General features: G+C 47.3%; 1 protein-coding gene across 2 annotated transcripts in view; it reads right to left on the bottom strand.

Moving 5' to 3' along the window:
* SORT1 (sortilin 1) overlaps positions 1 to 14,862 on the bottom strand; it is a 71,525-nt gene that overhangs the window by 27,333 nt on the left and 29,330 nt on the right. For both annotated transcript variants that reach the window (XM_066353391.1, XM_066353392.1), the window contains exons 4-6: positions 7,909 to 8,011; positions 6,353 to 6,517; positions 1,937 to 2,010 (exon numbers count right to left, since the gene is read on the bottom strand). In XM_066353391.1, the coding sequence (XP_066209488.1) occupies positions 1,937 to 2,010; positions 6,353 to 6,517; positions 7,909 to 8,011 (342 nt within the window). The remainder of the gene's footprint in view (positions 1 to 1,936; positions 2,011 to 6,352; positions 6,518 to 7,908; positions 8,012 to 14,862) is intronic.

Below are 14,862 nucleotides of genomic sequence, written 5' to 3'. Positions count from 1 at the left end.
GCCACTCCGCCCTCCCTGGTCTCCCCGAGTTACCTACATTGCGTAATGCATGCCTATCCCTTCAGCTACACTGTCCTGAGAGCCCGGCAGGTACTACGTTTTAAGCTTTGTTGTTTCCCCTCAGAACCTAGTTCAAGGCTTTGCATGAGCTAAATAATTTAGTTTTTTTTATCTCAAATAGACAACTGGGGCAGAGGGTAAATTATTTAAATTCTAACTTGGAAAGGGAGCTTGCAGGAAACTCGACTCGGACCCTGATAGTCTGTACAGATTAGCACCAGAAGAGGCCAGCTCGGAGTGGGTTCTTTCAGAACCCGAGGCTGCCGGTTCCTACAAAGCCAGGTCTCAATGGTGAGCAAGGAAAGAGTTCTCAGCAAACCAGTTTCCTTCTACTCAGACACTAATCAAAGAAAACAAGTTATAGAAGTAAAAAATCTTCTACTGAATATAAAATATCATTTAAAAATAACTTTTTGGTTTTAGATGACTTTTCTGTTTGTTTTCCCAGCCTTATAAAGATATAATTGACAAGTTAAATTGTAAGATATTTAAAGTGTACATTGTGATGGTACATTCATAAAGATAAGTTTTAATGATCAAAATTACTATAGTCCCACTTGACTATATAGCCTACATATTTTAGGTCCATCAGGAGTGAAGCAATTTAACTTAGTTACTTTAAAAACTACTTCCTTCCTGATGAGACCATATAAGGTATAAACACATTGTATTAAGACCCATAAAATGAAAGCAGATATGACATGTGTACCATGGTGGTGCTGTAAAAACCTCACTTAACCAGCATTTTCTAGAAAAGGCCCACTTTATTAAGCAACCATTTTTAGTATTTTAGTTAATTTTGGTGGATGTGGTTGATGATTTCTGCATTACAGATTTCTGGGCTCCCTCAGTGAAGGATATTAAATATAAAACTCTTCCTTGGGACCACGGGTCACGGTTGTGAACATGACCTCGTGAAACTACAAACTACAACCCAGCGTTCTGTTAGGAGTCACCGAGGTGTGTGGCTCCTGACCTAGCACTGAGCAGTTTCACCCAGTTATGCCCTCAGTTTCGCCTGCTCTCCCAGGCTCCTGGCATGTGCCTGTTGTCAGCACTCCTGTGCCCAGCCTCAGGCAGCAATCTGCTATTAACTGGGAAACCGGATTAACAAATTTGCTGAAATTAGTCAAAGAGAAAGAACAAAGAGGCTCTAAGCAACAGTCTGAGGCTAATCAGAATTTTGAAGGTATGAAGGCTCTTAATTCAATTCTTGCTCAACCATCCCCCAAATTCCTCAAGTAAATCTCTGTTCATGGACAGAAGGAGGAAACTGAAGCCCAGAGAGGTTAAGCCGCTGACTAGCAGCAGTGCCAGGATGGAACACAGGTGACTGACTCCCTAGTAAGAGCCTGCCACTATATCTTTAGGCAGGGACCCGGTGGGGGTGTCCCCCAAGGGAAGTGGAGGAGTTTGGGGGCACGGACAGTGTGATTTGGGCAGTCTGGAAGCTCTTCGGCTCTCTTTCTGATTCCTTGCGACATTCCACGTAACTGAAATGGACCTCTAGATGAAGGGGTATAAATCTGGGCGCAGAAGAGCACACAAGTGCCCAAATCAAAGCAGTGTTTTATGCTATTCTATTCCAGCTGATGTCACCCTTTATTGAGAATAAACCTTTTATGGACAACAGCTACTCAGTCATGAACATTTCTCTGCTTTCTATTCTAACGTTTAGTGAGACTGTCTTCTTTCCTGGCAGCATTAGAAGCTCCTCCAGGTCAAGGTCTGTGGCATACCCCTTTCTTGTATCCCTTGTGGCACCCTGAAGAGTACTTGGCACATAGCAAGTGCTCAATATTTATTCATGTGACTTTTGGCAGCACTGCCAGGAAAGGTTCAGGGCTCTGCACAGATGGAGTCGTCTGTTACTCACCATTTGGCCAAACATACTGCTTTGTGGATTTCTTCCCATTTTTCCCCAAAATTCTTGGACACCCACAGGCCATTCTGAAAGATTATAAATGACTTATCAAAACTCTAGCTTTATCCTGTGCAGCTGCTTGTATGACCTCAATAATTCATAGCTAATCACTCAGGACAGCACACATGCACTGGGGTCCCACTGAGCTGCCTGAGCTCCAGACACACACAAGGAGTGGCCCTTTCCGGGTCTTTGGAGTCCCAAGCAACAAATGCTTATGAAGTGCCTACTATGTGCCAGGCACTGACCAGACGAGTAAGACATACTTCTTGCTCTCAAGGAGCTCAGTTAACGAGGGGCCCAGATAATAAAGTGTGAGACGGCGTGGCAAGTATAGAAACATAGGGTACGAGAGGGAAAAGAGGGACAGTGCAGTGAGACGGTTTGTGAACGACTGTTAACTGAGTCTTAAATAATGAACCGTGTAACCAAAAGGCGGCAAATGGGGAGATGCGCTGTGTGGGCCAAAGACAGGCTGGTACTGGTGAAGGCAGAGAGGTGCGCATACGGCGGCGCATGCAGGGAGGCACAGAGACGCGCACACGGCGGTGCGTGCGCGCAGGGAGGTAGAGAGGCACGCGCACACAGCGGCGTGTGCATGCAGGGAGGCAGAAGGGCGAGCATACGGCAGTGTGTGCGTGCAGGGAGGCAGAGAGGCGCGTGCACAGCGGCGCATGCAGGAAGGCAGAGAGGCGCGCACACTGCCCAACGGTGCGTGCGTGCAGGGAGGCAGAGAGGCGCGCACATTGCACAACGGTGCGTGTGTGCAGGGAGGCAGAGAGGCGCGCGCATGGCGGCATGTGCGTGCAGGAATGCAGAGAGGCGCGCACACTGCACGACGGTGCGTGCGTGCAGGGAGGCAGAGAGGCGCGCGCACAGCGGCGCATACAGGAAGGCAGAAAGGCGCGCACACTGCACGACGGTGCGTGCGTGCAGGGAGGCAGAGAGGCGCGCGCACGGCGGCGCGTGCAGGAAGGCAGAGAGGTGCGCACACTGCACGGTGGTGCGTGCGTGCTGGGAAGCAGAAAGGCGCACACACGGTGGTGCGTGCGTGCTGGGAAGCAGAAAGGCGCACACACGGCGGTGCGTGCGTGCAGGGAGGCAGGGCATTCAGGGAATTCCAAGGGAGCACACCACTCACGGAGGGCAGAAGGGGATGCTGCATGACCGTGGTAGAGAAGGACGAGCGAGACCATGTCGGAAGCAGGAAAAGCAGTGAATAACTGCCGCGCTTCGTTCATTAAGTTAGTGAGGCCCCAAACCACGGCTGCGAGGAGTGGGCTGAAGAAGAACTCTGAGGTTCGGTTCAGCAGAACTGGCCTTTTCTGCAGGGCAGGATGGAACGTGGGTGTGGGGGCAGTGGATCCCTCTGGGACTCTGGCTGAGAGGCACTGTGGAATCTAGCCGGTATAGGATGAAGGGAAGAGTGAGAGAAGGGCAGAAAGAAGGGGCTTTGGATTGAGTCTCAGGTGCCTGTGGGACATCCAGCTACAGATACCCGGGGGCAGCGAGACGGGAACCAGACATTCCAGGAGGAAGCCAGGACCAGAGACCCTTACACATTACAGTGGCTAAGGCGGTAGGAGTGAAAGAGTCTGCTCAGATGGGGTGGGCAGAGGCAGTTTAAGGGGAGCTGACAGGAGTTGAAGAAAGCGACCAAGAAGGAACCGTCAGAAGATGGAAAGAATGAAAGGGAATGATGTTACCGAAGCCAAGCAAGCAGAGTTCCCAAAAGCAGGGATGGCCAACACTGTCAATTGCAACAGAGACAGAAAGAGAAAGACCAACTCAGTGATACTGGCAACAGCGTCTACGGAACCCGACTCAGGGGAGGTGGGACAGCGATGTCCTGGGACAGCTGGAATTAAATGGGGCTGATCTGGGCAGAATTTCCCTTCCATGCTCCCCCTCGCCCACTGTTCTCTTTTCTTTACATTTTCCTCCTCTGGTAATGTTCATCTCCCAGCATTTCTAATTTACCTAATGCTCCTTAGAAACAGGAAGTGGTCTGATATTACCCATCTGCACTTTAGTACAAATAGGCCCCTCTCTTCCACCCCAAGTATTTGTACTTCATGCTTACCCTTAACTGGAAGAAATTTCAGGTGTAAAAGTAGATTGTGCCCACCTCTTGCTGAAGATACCCTGTTTTAGTAACTTTCAGATACCTGATAATGGTGGTGGGGTGGTCAAAGGGGAAAGCCACGGTTCTGTCCATCCCTAAGGGGTCTCTGCTCCCTGAAGGGCTTTCAGCTTATGCTGCCAGAAGCCAATTTCCAGGAACTGTTTCTTGAAGATCTGAGCCTACCCAGCAGGCTAGTTGCCTTCCTGTGGTCGGTCTCCTCTGGCTGAGCTTAACTCGGACCTCCTGCCTCCTGCCTCCTGCGGGCGGTCTCCTCTGGCTGAGCTTAACTCGGACCTCCTGCCTCCTGCGGTCGGTCTCCTCTGGCTGAGCTTAACTCGGACCTCCTGCCTCCTGCGGGCGGTCTCCTCTGGCTGAGCTTAACTCGGACCTCCTGCCTCCTGCGGGCGGTCTCCTCTGGCTGAGCTTAACTCGGACCTCCTGCCTCCTGCGGGCGGTCTCCTCTGGCTGAGCTTAACTCGGACCTCCTGCCTCCTGCGGGCGGTCTCCTCTGGCTGAGCTTAACTCGGACCTCCTGCCTCCTGCGGGCGGTCTCCTCTGGCTGAGCTTAACTCGGACCTCCTGCCTCCTGCGGGCGGTCTCCTCTGGCTGAGCTTAACTCGGACCTCCTGCCTCCTGCGGGCGGTCTCCTCTGGCTGAGCTTAGCTCGGACCTCCTGCCTCCTGCGGGCGGTCTCCTCTGGCTGAGCTTAGCTCGGACCTCCTGCCTCCTGCGGGCGGTCTCCTCTGGCTGAGCTTAGCTCGGACCTCCTGCCTCCTGCGGGCGGTCTCCTCTGGCTGAGCTTAGCTCGGACCTCCTGCCTCCTGCGGGCGGTCTCCTCTGGCTGAGCTTAGCTCGGACCTCCTGCCTCCTGCGGGCGGTCTCCTCTGGCTGAGCTTAGCTCGGACCTCCTGCCTCCTGCGGGCGGTCTCCTCTGGCTGAGCTTAACTCGGACCTCCTGCCTCCTGCGGGCGGTCTCCTCTGGCTGAGCTTAACTCGGACCTCCTGCCTCCTGCGGGCGGTCTCCTCTGGCTGAGCTTAGCTCGGACCTCCTGCCTCCTGCGGGCGGTCTCCTCTGGCTGAGCTTAGCTCGGACCTCCTGCCTCCTGCGGGCGGTCTCCTCTGGCTGAGCTTAACTCGGACCTCCTGCCTCCTGCGGGCGGTCTCCTCTGGCTGAGCTTAACTCGGACCTCCTGCCTCCTGCGGGCGGTCTCCTCTGGCTGAGCTTAACTCGGACCTCCTGCCTCCTGCGGGCGGTCTCCTCTGGCTGAGCTTAACTCGGACCTCCTGCGCCCTCCAGTCTGACCTCTGCTCACAGGGGCCAGGACCGAGACCTGCTGCCCCCTGCTCAGCCTGACTTGTCCACCCTTGATAATCCTGCTTCCGTCCCCAGATGGTCATCGCAGCGATGCCTTTCAAACTGTAGTGTTGCAGGCTCAGGTGGGGAGCTTGGTAAAAACACTAGCCACCTCAAACAAAAGTCACCGACGAACTATATCTAGATTGGGACCTAGGAATCTGCATCTTAAATCAGCTTCCCAAAGGTTTCCATCTGATGTTGGTCAGCAGACCACACTCTAAGAAATAAGACGGCAGAGAGCCATATAAATATAAAGTGTCATTGTGATTGTCACAGTGCAGCCACTCAACCACTCTGGGCCCTTAACATCCAGGATAAAGGAGACGGGTCCCCCGGTGAGGAAAGTGGGCGTACTCCTCAAGAAACTCAAAAAGGGGGCGACACTGATTTCTGGAGAGAGCACAGGAAGTGTGAGTGGTGCAGGGACTTAGGACTCGAAATTATACATGAGTGTCGAGGACAGAAACCAATATGCTTGATTTACTATGTAACAAACAAAAAAGAAAAATTATAAAGATGTGATTTGGCCACAGGAAAGGAACAATAACACCATCAGGGTTGTGACAATCTATGCTGGTCCTCAGCAGAACAAGAATGATTGCATTAAACTGTTTTCTAGTTCTTTTTTCCAATAGCACACATCTATTCACTTAAAAAAATTATGACAACTAGATGTCTGTTATACTTATCTGGAATAGATAGCACATGGAAATCATGCCTTTTACTAAATAGGAAAAACTGCAAAAAATACATACTTCATGATATAGGAAGTCACGAGAAAGCAGTCCAATACTGTATAAAAGTATTATCTACAGGCTTCTTTGAAGACAGTATATTCTGAGGGTACAAATGCAAAAGGCAAGACAAGTTCTTCAGTTAGACTTACTTCAGTGCTGAGGGCTAACAGGTAATCAGAGTTCTGAGGGTTATACATCATCTGAGTCAGAGGATGAAATGGGAGATTGGTCTGAACAAAGTTCTTTGCAAAATCTGACGATCTGAAGATTCTTCCTCCATGACTTCCTCCAGATACTTCTGCTGTTAAAATCACCTGATTTGGAAGAAGAAAGTTCAGATTCAGGGTGTAACACTACAAAACCACAGGAAGTCTTGCACCTCCTCCACAAGATATCAGTTAAGAAAATTTTAGTTCCAACCTGACTGGTGGTGGTCAGTGGATAGAGCATCCACTTGGGACACTGTGGTCCCAGGTTCGAAACCATGAGGTCGCTGGCTTGAGCCCAAGGTCACTCTGGCTTGACCAAAGTTCCCTGGCTCAGTGGAAGCCCCCAATCAAGGCATGTACGAGAAGCAATCAATGAACAACTAAAAGTGCTACAACTACGAGTTGATGTTTCTCATCTGTCTCCCTCCTATCTCTCTTTCTGAGACTAAGAGACATTGATAAGAGTGTGGTGGTTACAGGGGGAGGGGGGAGAGGGAGAGGGGAAAGGGGAGGGGGAGGGGCACAAAGAAAACTAGATAGAAGGTGACAGAGGACAATCTGACTTTGGGTGATGGGTATGCAACATAATTGAACGACAAGATAACCTGGACATGTTATCTTTGAATATATGTATCCTGATTTATTGATGTCGCCCCATTAAAAAAATAAAATTATTTAAAAAAAAAAAAAGAAAAAGAATTTAGTTGCAGAAGAATAATTATGAAAATATATAGATTAGTTAGTGCACCCACTCAAGTATTTGTCTTCCCCCCCCCCAAGAGAGAAGCAGGGGCAGGAGACAGGCTCCTCCCGCATGCGCCCGACCAGGATGCACCTGGCATGTCCACCAGGGGGTGATGCTCTGCCCATCTCGGGTGTTGTTCCATTGTAACCAGAGCCATTCTAGTGCCTGAGGCGGAGGCCATGGAGCCATCCTCAGCACCCAGGCCAACTTTGCTCCAATGGAGCCTTGGCTGCGGGAGGGGAAGAGAGAGACAGAGAGGAAGGAGAGGGGGAGGGGTGGAGAAGCAGATGGGCGCCTCTCCTGTGTGCCCTGGCCGGGAATCAAACCCGAGACTTCTACATGCTGGGCTGATGATCTACCATTGTTGCCAACCAGCCAGGGCCTCAAGTATTAGTCTTTTCAAAAAATATTACCCTGAATTGAGCTAATGCATCATACCTATAAATTTGAGCCTGGTCACTTTGAGATCAGCCAGTTTCCCAAAGACTAAAAATATGTCTCAAGGTGTGTACATTGAAATGCTAACCAGCGACCCCCTGAAGAGTGTGGGTACATCTTGGACAGGGGCCAAAAAAGAATCTGTGTGCTGAATCACATTCTTTTGTGATCAGTATCAAGCTATATTTAATTTTAAAATGCAGTAATAGTAAACTAAATATAGTGCTGTGTATCACTGGGTCACTCTAACATTAATACCCAACAGCCCGCAGCGGTATCAACACAGCTCTATATACGCATGAATGAGTCTCACCTTTCCCGAGTTCTCAGGGCCAATAGCCATACCAAATTCAGTCCGAATGAAGGTGTTATTGATGAGATTTGTAATATCCTTAAAGTTCTTCCCATAGTCCTCACTGAGAGGAAGAAAAATGAGGACAGAATTAGAATGCAGTGGTCATGGGAACGTTGGGTCCCTGCCCAGCCTCTGTCCCCCTTCCCTGACTCGACTGAGGCGCTCACGCCCCCCTGACGGCTCACAGGCCTAGCGGAGTCCAGCCCCAGCTCCAGCCCTTCCCTGACTCGACTGAGGCGCTCACGCCCCCCTGACGGCTCACGGGCCTAGCGGAGTCCAGCCCCAGCTCCAGTGGTGGATTCGACTAGTCTGAAGGACATTCCACTCCCTCCCAGGTGCTGCGGTCAGGACAGGGGAGTGACCCAGCCTGAGGCAGTGAAACAATGGAAGAAATTTGGGATCTATTAGGAAACACACTTCAGCCACCTGATGAAGTAAATGGCCTGTCTGTCTTTAGACCAGTGGCTCTCAACCAGGACATTTCTGCACATATACCCTCCACGCAACCATTTGGTAATGTCTGAAGACAGTTTTAATTGTCACAACTCAGGGCTGAGGTGCTAGTGGCATCTCATGGGTAGAGGCTGGGAATTCTGCCAAACATTGTACAATGCACAGGACAGTTCTGCAACAAAAGTCATCTGGCCCCAAATGTCAGTAGTGCTCAGATGGAGAGTCCCCAACGTTGTAGATGTTAATGCAAATCAAACAGTTGCTACAGGCATTCTGACACAATGAGAGCGCAACTTGAAAACGAAGTCAGGGCGAATGGAGACCAGTGCTGAGACAATTCTGGAACCCAGAGAAGCAGGACCCACAAGCACTGGATTGATGTGACCCTGAGGCCTATTCTTCCTCTGTGTTCAGTTCTGAGCCAGAATTCCCTTCCTGTATATTTAAGCTAGGTTGAGTTGGGATCTCTGCTAAATGTAGCTTAAAGGCCTCCTCACTAATCTATCAATGCAGAGCACTCATGGGAAGGCTGGGAGTTCAGCAGCAGGAGCCTTGAAGTCCCCCCACCCCCAGAGGTTAGCATCCCTGGGCACAAGGCTCGACTGCACACAGTACACGAAACACAGCTGGGGAAACAAACACTTAACCCCAACGGTCAGGCTGTTAGAGACTTCCCAGTTCATTCCAACAGTGTCTTTGAGAAATATTCAATTCTGTTTAGATTTTGAAAAATACAAGCAAAAAATCAGTAGCTAACCCTGACAGCCAATACTATGTGCATTCTCTTAAAAAGTGATACAGAATGCTAAATCTTAATATTCATCATATACAAATGTCTTCCAGTGAAGTCCACTGTGTATTGTTAGTTGCCAGTGAAAAATGTAACCTGCAGTGGTCTTCACTGATAGAATATGACTTAAAGATGGTAAATTTGGTGGCAGCCTCAACAAATAATCACAGAACAAGAGAACATGAGAAACGCAAGGGGCTGAGGGAACATCTTGCCCAGCTCCCTCATTTCACAGCCAAGGAAGTTCAAAGGGAGGCAACTTATCAAAAGCCAACCAGTTAATTAAGGGCGAAACTGAAACTACAATCCAATTCTCTTAACTCTCAGCCCCGGACTAGAGACAACTTCTCATTATTTGTAGGAGTTTTCCCTTACAAACTGCAGTCTTCCTCTGTTTCGCCAGGGCTTGCGGCCTGGCAGTAATGGTCAGCTAAAAGGAAACTGGAGACACAGGGACGTATCTGGAGTGTTTCTTCAGGTCCCTGACGGTAGAGCAAGCTACGTGTGACTTCACGTTGTCTGAGTAACTCCCCATCTCTTAGCACACACACACAGAAAGTTCCTAAATAAACAAAGAGGGATCAGGCACCGTCTAACAAATGCCTGTATTGCACCTCTTTTTTGACTTTGAAGTACAAGAAGAGTTCTTATCTTCCTGACAGCAGGCCAAGAGATGAGCACACACTTCCTCACTCTAGGGTGTAAATGTCATCAACAGCTCGGACAACCTTCAAAGGGGCTGGCAGCAGCGTGGCTTGATTATTGCCAGCTTACAAATCTCCCCTCCTTCACGACACCCCCTGGGGAACCTCCATACACCTGCTGGCAAGCCTGCTGGCTTTTGAAGAACTTGGCACAACCACAATAAATTAAAATCAGTTAAAAAAATAAAGTAACAATAACAAAGAACTTGGCACAATAAGCACACCCCTGCCCTTCAGAAAAAGCAAGCAGCATGAGCAAAACAAAAAATCACCAGTTACACCACTTTGGTACCACAGCTAGTTAAAGAAGTGTAGCACAACGGGTCAACCTACTGGCACTGAAGTGGGATTCTGCTGAGGCCACGCTGGGCTCAGGGACATAAAGAAGTGAGCAAAAGCAGGTCTACAGTTGTGAGTATGTAAAACACAGTTTATTCTTGAATTATTATTTATTAATTATTGTATTAGTTTTCACACGAACAACTGTAAACTTACTTTTACCCACCCCTCTATTTTTAATATAACACTTTATTTTAAAGTAGGTTTATTTCCTATCAGCATATATATCAGCATACAAAATACATCATGATGAGGAAGTCAATGAAACACCTTGAAAAATAAATAAATCTCCTTTTCAAAATCCAGATAACAGAGTAATAGCAAAGTCAAATGAAAAGTTAACAAAACCCATAAGACAATCTGCTTTATTTTTTTTTCTTTACTTTTTATTTTATTTATTCATTTTAGGGGGGGGGAGAGAGAGAGAGAAGGGGGAGGAGCAGGAAGCATCAACTCCCATATGTGCCTTGACCAGGCATGCCAGGGTTTTTGTTTGTTTGTTTTTTTAATTTTTATTTATTTATTCACTTTAGAGAGGAGAGGGAGAGACAGAGACAGAGAGAGAGGAGAGACAGAGAGAGAAGGGGGGGAGGAGCTGGAAGCATCAACTCCCATATGTGCCTTGACCAGGCAAGCCCAGGGTTTCGAACCAGCGACCTCAGCATTTCCAGGTCGACGCTTTATCCACTGCGCCACCACAGGTCAGGCTTGTTTTTTTTTTTTAATTTTAGTTTTTGGTTATATTTATTTTTTATTTTATTTTATTTTTATTTATTCATTTTTAGAGAGGAGAGAGAGAGACAGAGAGGGAGAGAGAGGAGAGAGATACAGAGAGAGAGAGAAGGGGAGAGGAGCTGGAAGCATCAACTCCTCTATGTGCCTTGACCAGGCAAGCCCAGGGTTTCGAACCGGCGACCACAGTATTTCCAGGTCGATGCTTTATCCACTGCGCCACCACAGGACAGGCAAGCCAGGGTTTTGAACCGGCAACCTCAGAGTTTCCAGGTTGACGCTTTATCCACTGCGCCACCACAGGTCAGGCAAGACAATGTGCTTTAGAAACAAGTCTTTTTAATAAAGATTCAATACATCAACACTAATATCTGCTCTTTCTGGTTACCAAAAATAAATAGCCACTTTTGTATACATCTGTGGTATAAGCATGCATAAGAATATGCACGTTTATAACTCAAGAAAATAGCCTGACCAGGTGGTGACGCAATGGATAGAATGTCGGACTGGGACACAGAAGACCCAGGTTTGAAACCCTGAGGTCACTGGCTTCAGCGCGGGCTCATCCGGCTTGAGCAGGTTCACCAGTTTGAGCGAGGAGTCGCTGGCTTGAGCGTGAGTTCATAGACATGACTCCACGGTCGCTGGCTTGAAGCCCAAGGTCCGCTGGCTTGAGCCCAAGGTTGCTGGCTTAAGCAAGGGGTCACTCGCTCTGCAGTAGCCCTCAGTCAAGGCATATATGAGAAAACAATCAATGAACTAAGGAGACTAAGGAGCTGCAACGAAGAACTGGTGCTTCTCATCTCTCTCCCTGCCTGCCTGTCTGTCCCTCTCTGTCTCTTTCTCTGTCGCTGTCACAAAACAAAACCAAAAACCTCAAGAAAATAGTGGTAGAATATAATTATTTTTGGAATAGAGCCCAATACCCCCAAAGAACAAGAAAAATCTCGAAATTATTAAAACAAATGAAAAAAAGAGAAGTAATCATCACATGGACTACCAGTAAGATACAGTGTCAGGATTCTTAGTGCAATGCAGCATTCAAAGGGGGATTTTTCCAGAAGACTCACATGTTGACAACCCAAATGTGAACAGGCTGGATGTACACCCGTTTCTGAGCACTTTTCATTTACCATATATAAGAACTTGTGACACCAGGCATCTGACCTGCGTTTAATGAGAAGTAACAGTAAAAGAGTCCTCAGTGTCTCAGAGAATCTTACATGTTACTTTTCTCAACAATCAAGCAAACACAGATATCTTTGTTCGGTTGGCTTTCTAGCCTAACCATTTCTCTGTTCCTTTAGTTCATTTTTGATTAAGTCAGTATAAATTGTAAAATAAAAACAACAGGGATAACAAGAAGCTCTTAAAAAATAATTATAGTTTTGTAATTTCCACTAACTGAGAAAGCTTATACAACTGTTCTCATTATTCACGAATTCTATCTTTGCAAACATGCCTATTCACTAAAATTTGTCACCCCCAAATCAATCCTCGTGGCACTTTCTCAGTCACTTGCAGACATGTGGAGGGGTGGAAAAAACATTTCCGTAACCCAGTCCACCTGTTCCCAGCTGAAGTTCAACAAGAGGCAGTCTGTCTGCCTTCTTATTTCAGCTCTTACATTGTAAATGAGTATCTTCCTCATGGTGTGTATAGTACCACTCATTTTGCATTTCTGTGCTTTTTATTGGTGATTTTGCTGTTTAAAATGGCCCCCAAGCACTGGGGTGTTGAAGTGCTATTTGCTGTTTAGAGCTCCTGAGCACAAGAAGTCTCTAATGTGCCTTACAGAGAAAACATGCAAGTTAGATAAACCTCTTTTGGACGTGAGTTGGTTGTGAGCTCAATGTTAATAAATCAACAATATATACTAATAAGGTAACTTTAATAAAAAACATGCACATAAAATAAGGTCATGTATTAATCGATTGAAAATAAATGTTGTCATCAGAGGTTTACAGGAACCCAGCCCAGAATTCCCCCTCGGGACAGTGGCTGAGTGTTCACTAGTCCAGTATTCGTGGGGACTGTGGAGAACGCAACTATCGTAAAGAATGAGAACTGACTGCACTGAGATTTCCAGTGAAAAGATCAGTAGGGAGAATGTTGCTTATTAGAATGTGCCAAAGGAATCAAAGATCTGAAATCACTGACAGGCAAAATTGGCAGAATTTGAATTTATAGGTAAACTGAACTCCCAAGTATACTTCAGTCTCCTTTTTTTTTTTTTGTATTTTTCTGAAGCAGGAAACGGGGAGAGACAGTCAGACAGACTCCCGCATGCACCCGACCGGGATCCACCCGGCACGCCCACCAGGGGACGATGCTCTGCCCACCAGGGGGCGATGCTCTGCCCCTCCGGGGCATCGCTCTGCCGCTACCAGAGCCACTCTAGCGCCTGGGGCAGAGGCCAAGGAGCCATCCCCAGCGCCCGGGCCATCTTTGCTCCAATGGAGCCTTGGCTGCGGGAGGGGAAGAGAGAGACAGAGAGGAAGGAGGGGGTGGGGGTGGAGAAGCAAATGGGCGCTTCTCCTATGTGCCCTGGCCGGGAATCGAACCCAGGTCCCCCGCATGCCAGGCCGACGCTCTACCACTGAGCCAACCGGCCAAGGCCCAGTCTCCTTTTTTACCCAACTAACTAAAGCGGTGGAAACTGAATCAAGCGTATCTGGAAAAGGCTGCTGTCCCAAGGCCTTGGAGGAGCTGGTTTACTACTGTACTTTGCTTTAATATCTGTCACATACCTTCAAGTTAGCCCTTTTTTTTAACCTTAAGTAATGTCCTGAAAAACTTATGTCGACTATGGAATAAACTTTGATGTGAAATCGCTTAGAGATTCTCTTATTTTCAAAATTTCAACAACTCTCAATAGGAAGTAAAAATCATAAATGGCCCAGTAGTGTTTTGGTAAATAGGTACAGAATTCTGGTAAAGAATAATGCTTATATGTGCTTCACTAAGTTGATTTTATAAAAAGTTAGATTTGCCTGACCAGGCAGTGGCGCACCGGATAGAGGATCGGACTGGGATGCGGAGGACCCAGGTTCGAGACCCCGAGGTCTCCAGCTTGAGCACGGGCTCATCTGGTTTAAGCAAAGCTCAGCAGCTTGGACCCAGCTCATCTGGTTTGAGCAAAGCTCAGCAGCTTGGACCCAAGGTTGCTGGCTTGACCAAGGGGTTACTCGGTCTGCTGTAGCCCCATGGTCAAGGCACATATGAGAAAACAATCAATGAACTACTAAGGTGTTGCAACAAAAAACTAATGATTGATGCTTCTTATTGCTCTCCGTTCCTGTCTGTCTGTCCCTATCTATCCCTCTCTCTGACTCTCTCTCTGTCTCTGTAAAATAAATAAAAAAATAAACAAATAAAAAGATTCAAAGGGGCCATAAAACTAAAAGGTACAAAACACATTTCAGTTGCCAAAAATCAGTTATCATCTTAACTATAACTAGTTTATTTCCTTATTAACTTCATATATGAAAGAGAGAGGCAAATATACTTTACAGTTTATCAAACTGATATTCCTTAACAGAGAATCAAAATTTATACCATTTAAACACAACTCCTTTAAATTGGAGATATTAACATAGTATTTGTTTTTACCTAATCATTAATGCCTAGGGACTTCATTTCCTATTTCCCAAACCTTTCACCAATTCTTTTCCCCACCCGCAAGACCAAAGTCTACCAACTCGGCATTACGGTAACAGACAGTGTCCTATCTTTGTGAGCCTCCGTGCTGTACAGCTCAGAGCAGGCAGCATGTGATTGGCTGCCTCTATTTGAATCCCAAATAAACCTTTGACCACATAAGATTTAGTGGAGAAAGACAATCCAATAAATAGTATAATCATTACAGCTATAAAAACAAGAGTCTTCAGAGTG

The sequence above is a fragment of the Saccopteryx leptura genome, chromosome 11, assembly GCF_036850995.1.
Source record: "Saccopteryx leptura isolate mSacLep1 chromosome 11, mSacLep1_pri_phased_curated, whole genome shotgun sequence".
NCBI lineage: Eukaryota > Metazoa > Chordata > Mammalia > Chiroptera > Emballonuridae > Saccopteryx > Saccopteryx leptura.
The sequence above is the reverse complement of the archived record's forward strand: the minus strand, read 5'-3'. Positions and strand labels throughout refer to the sequence as shown.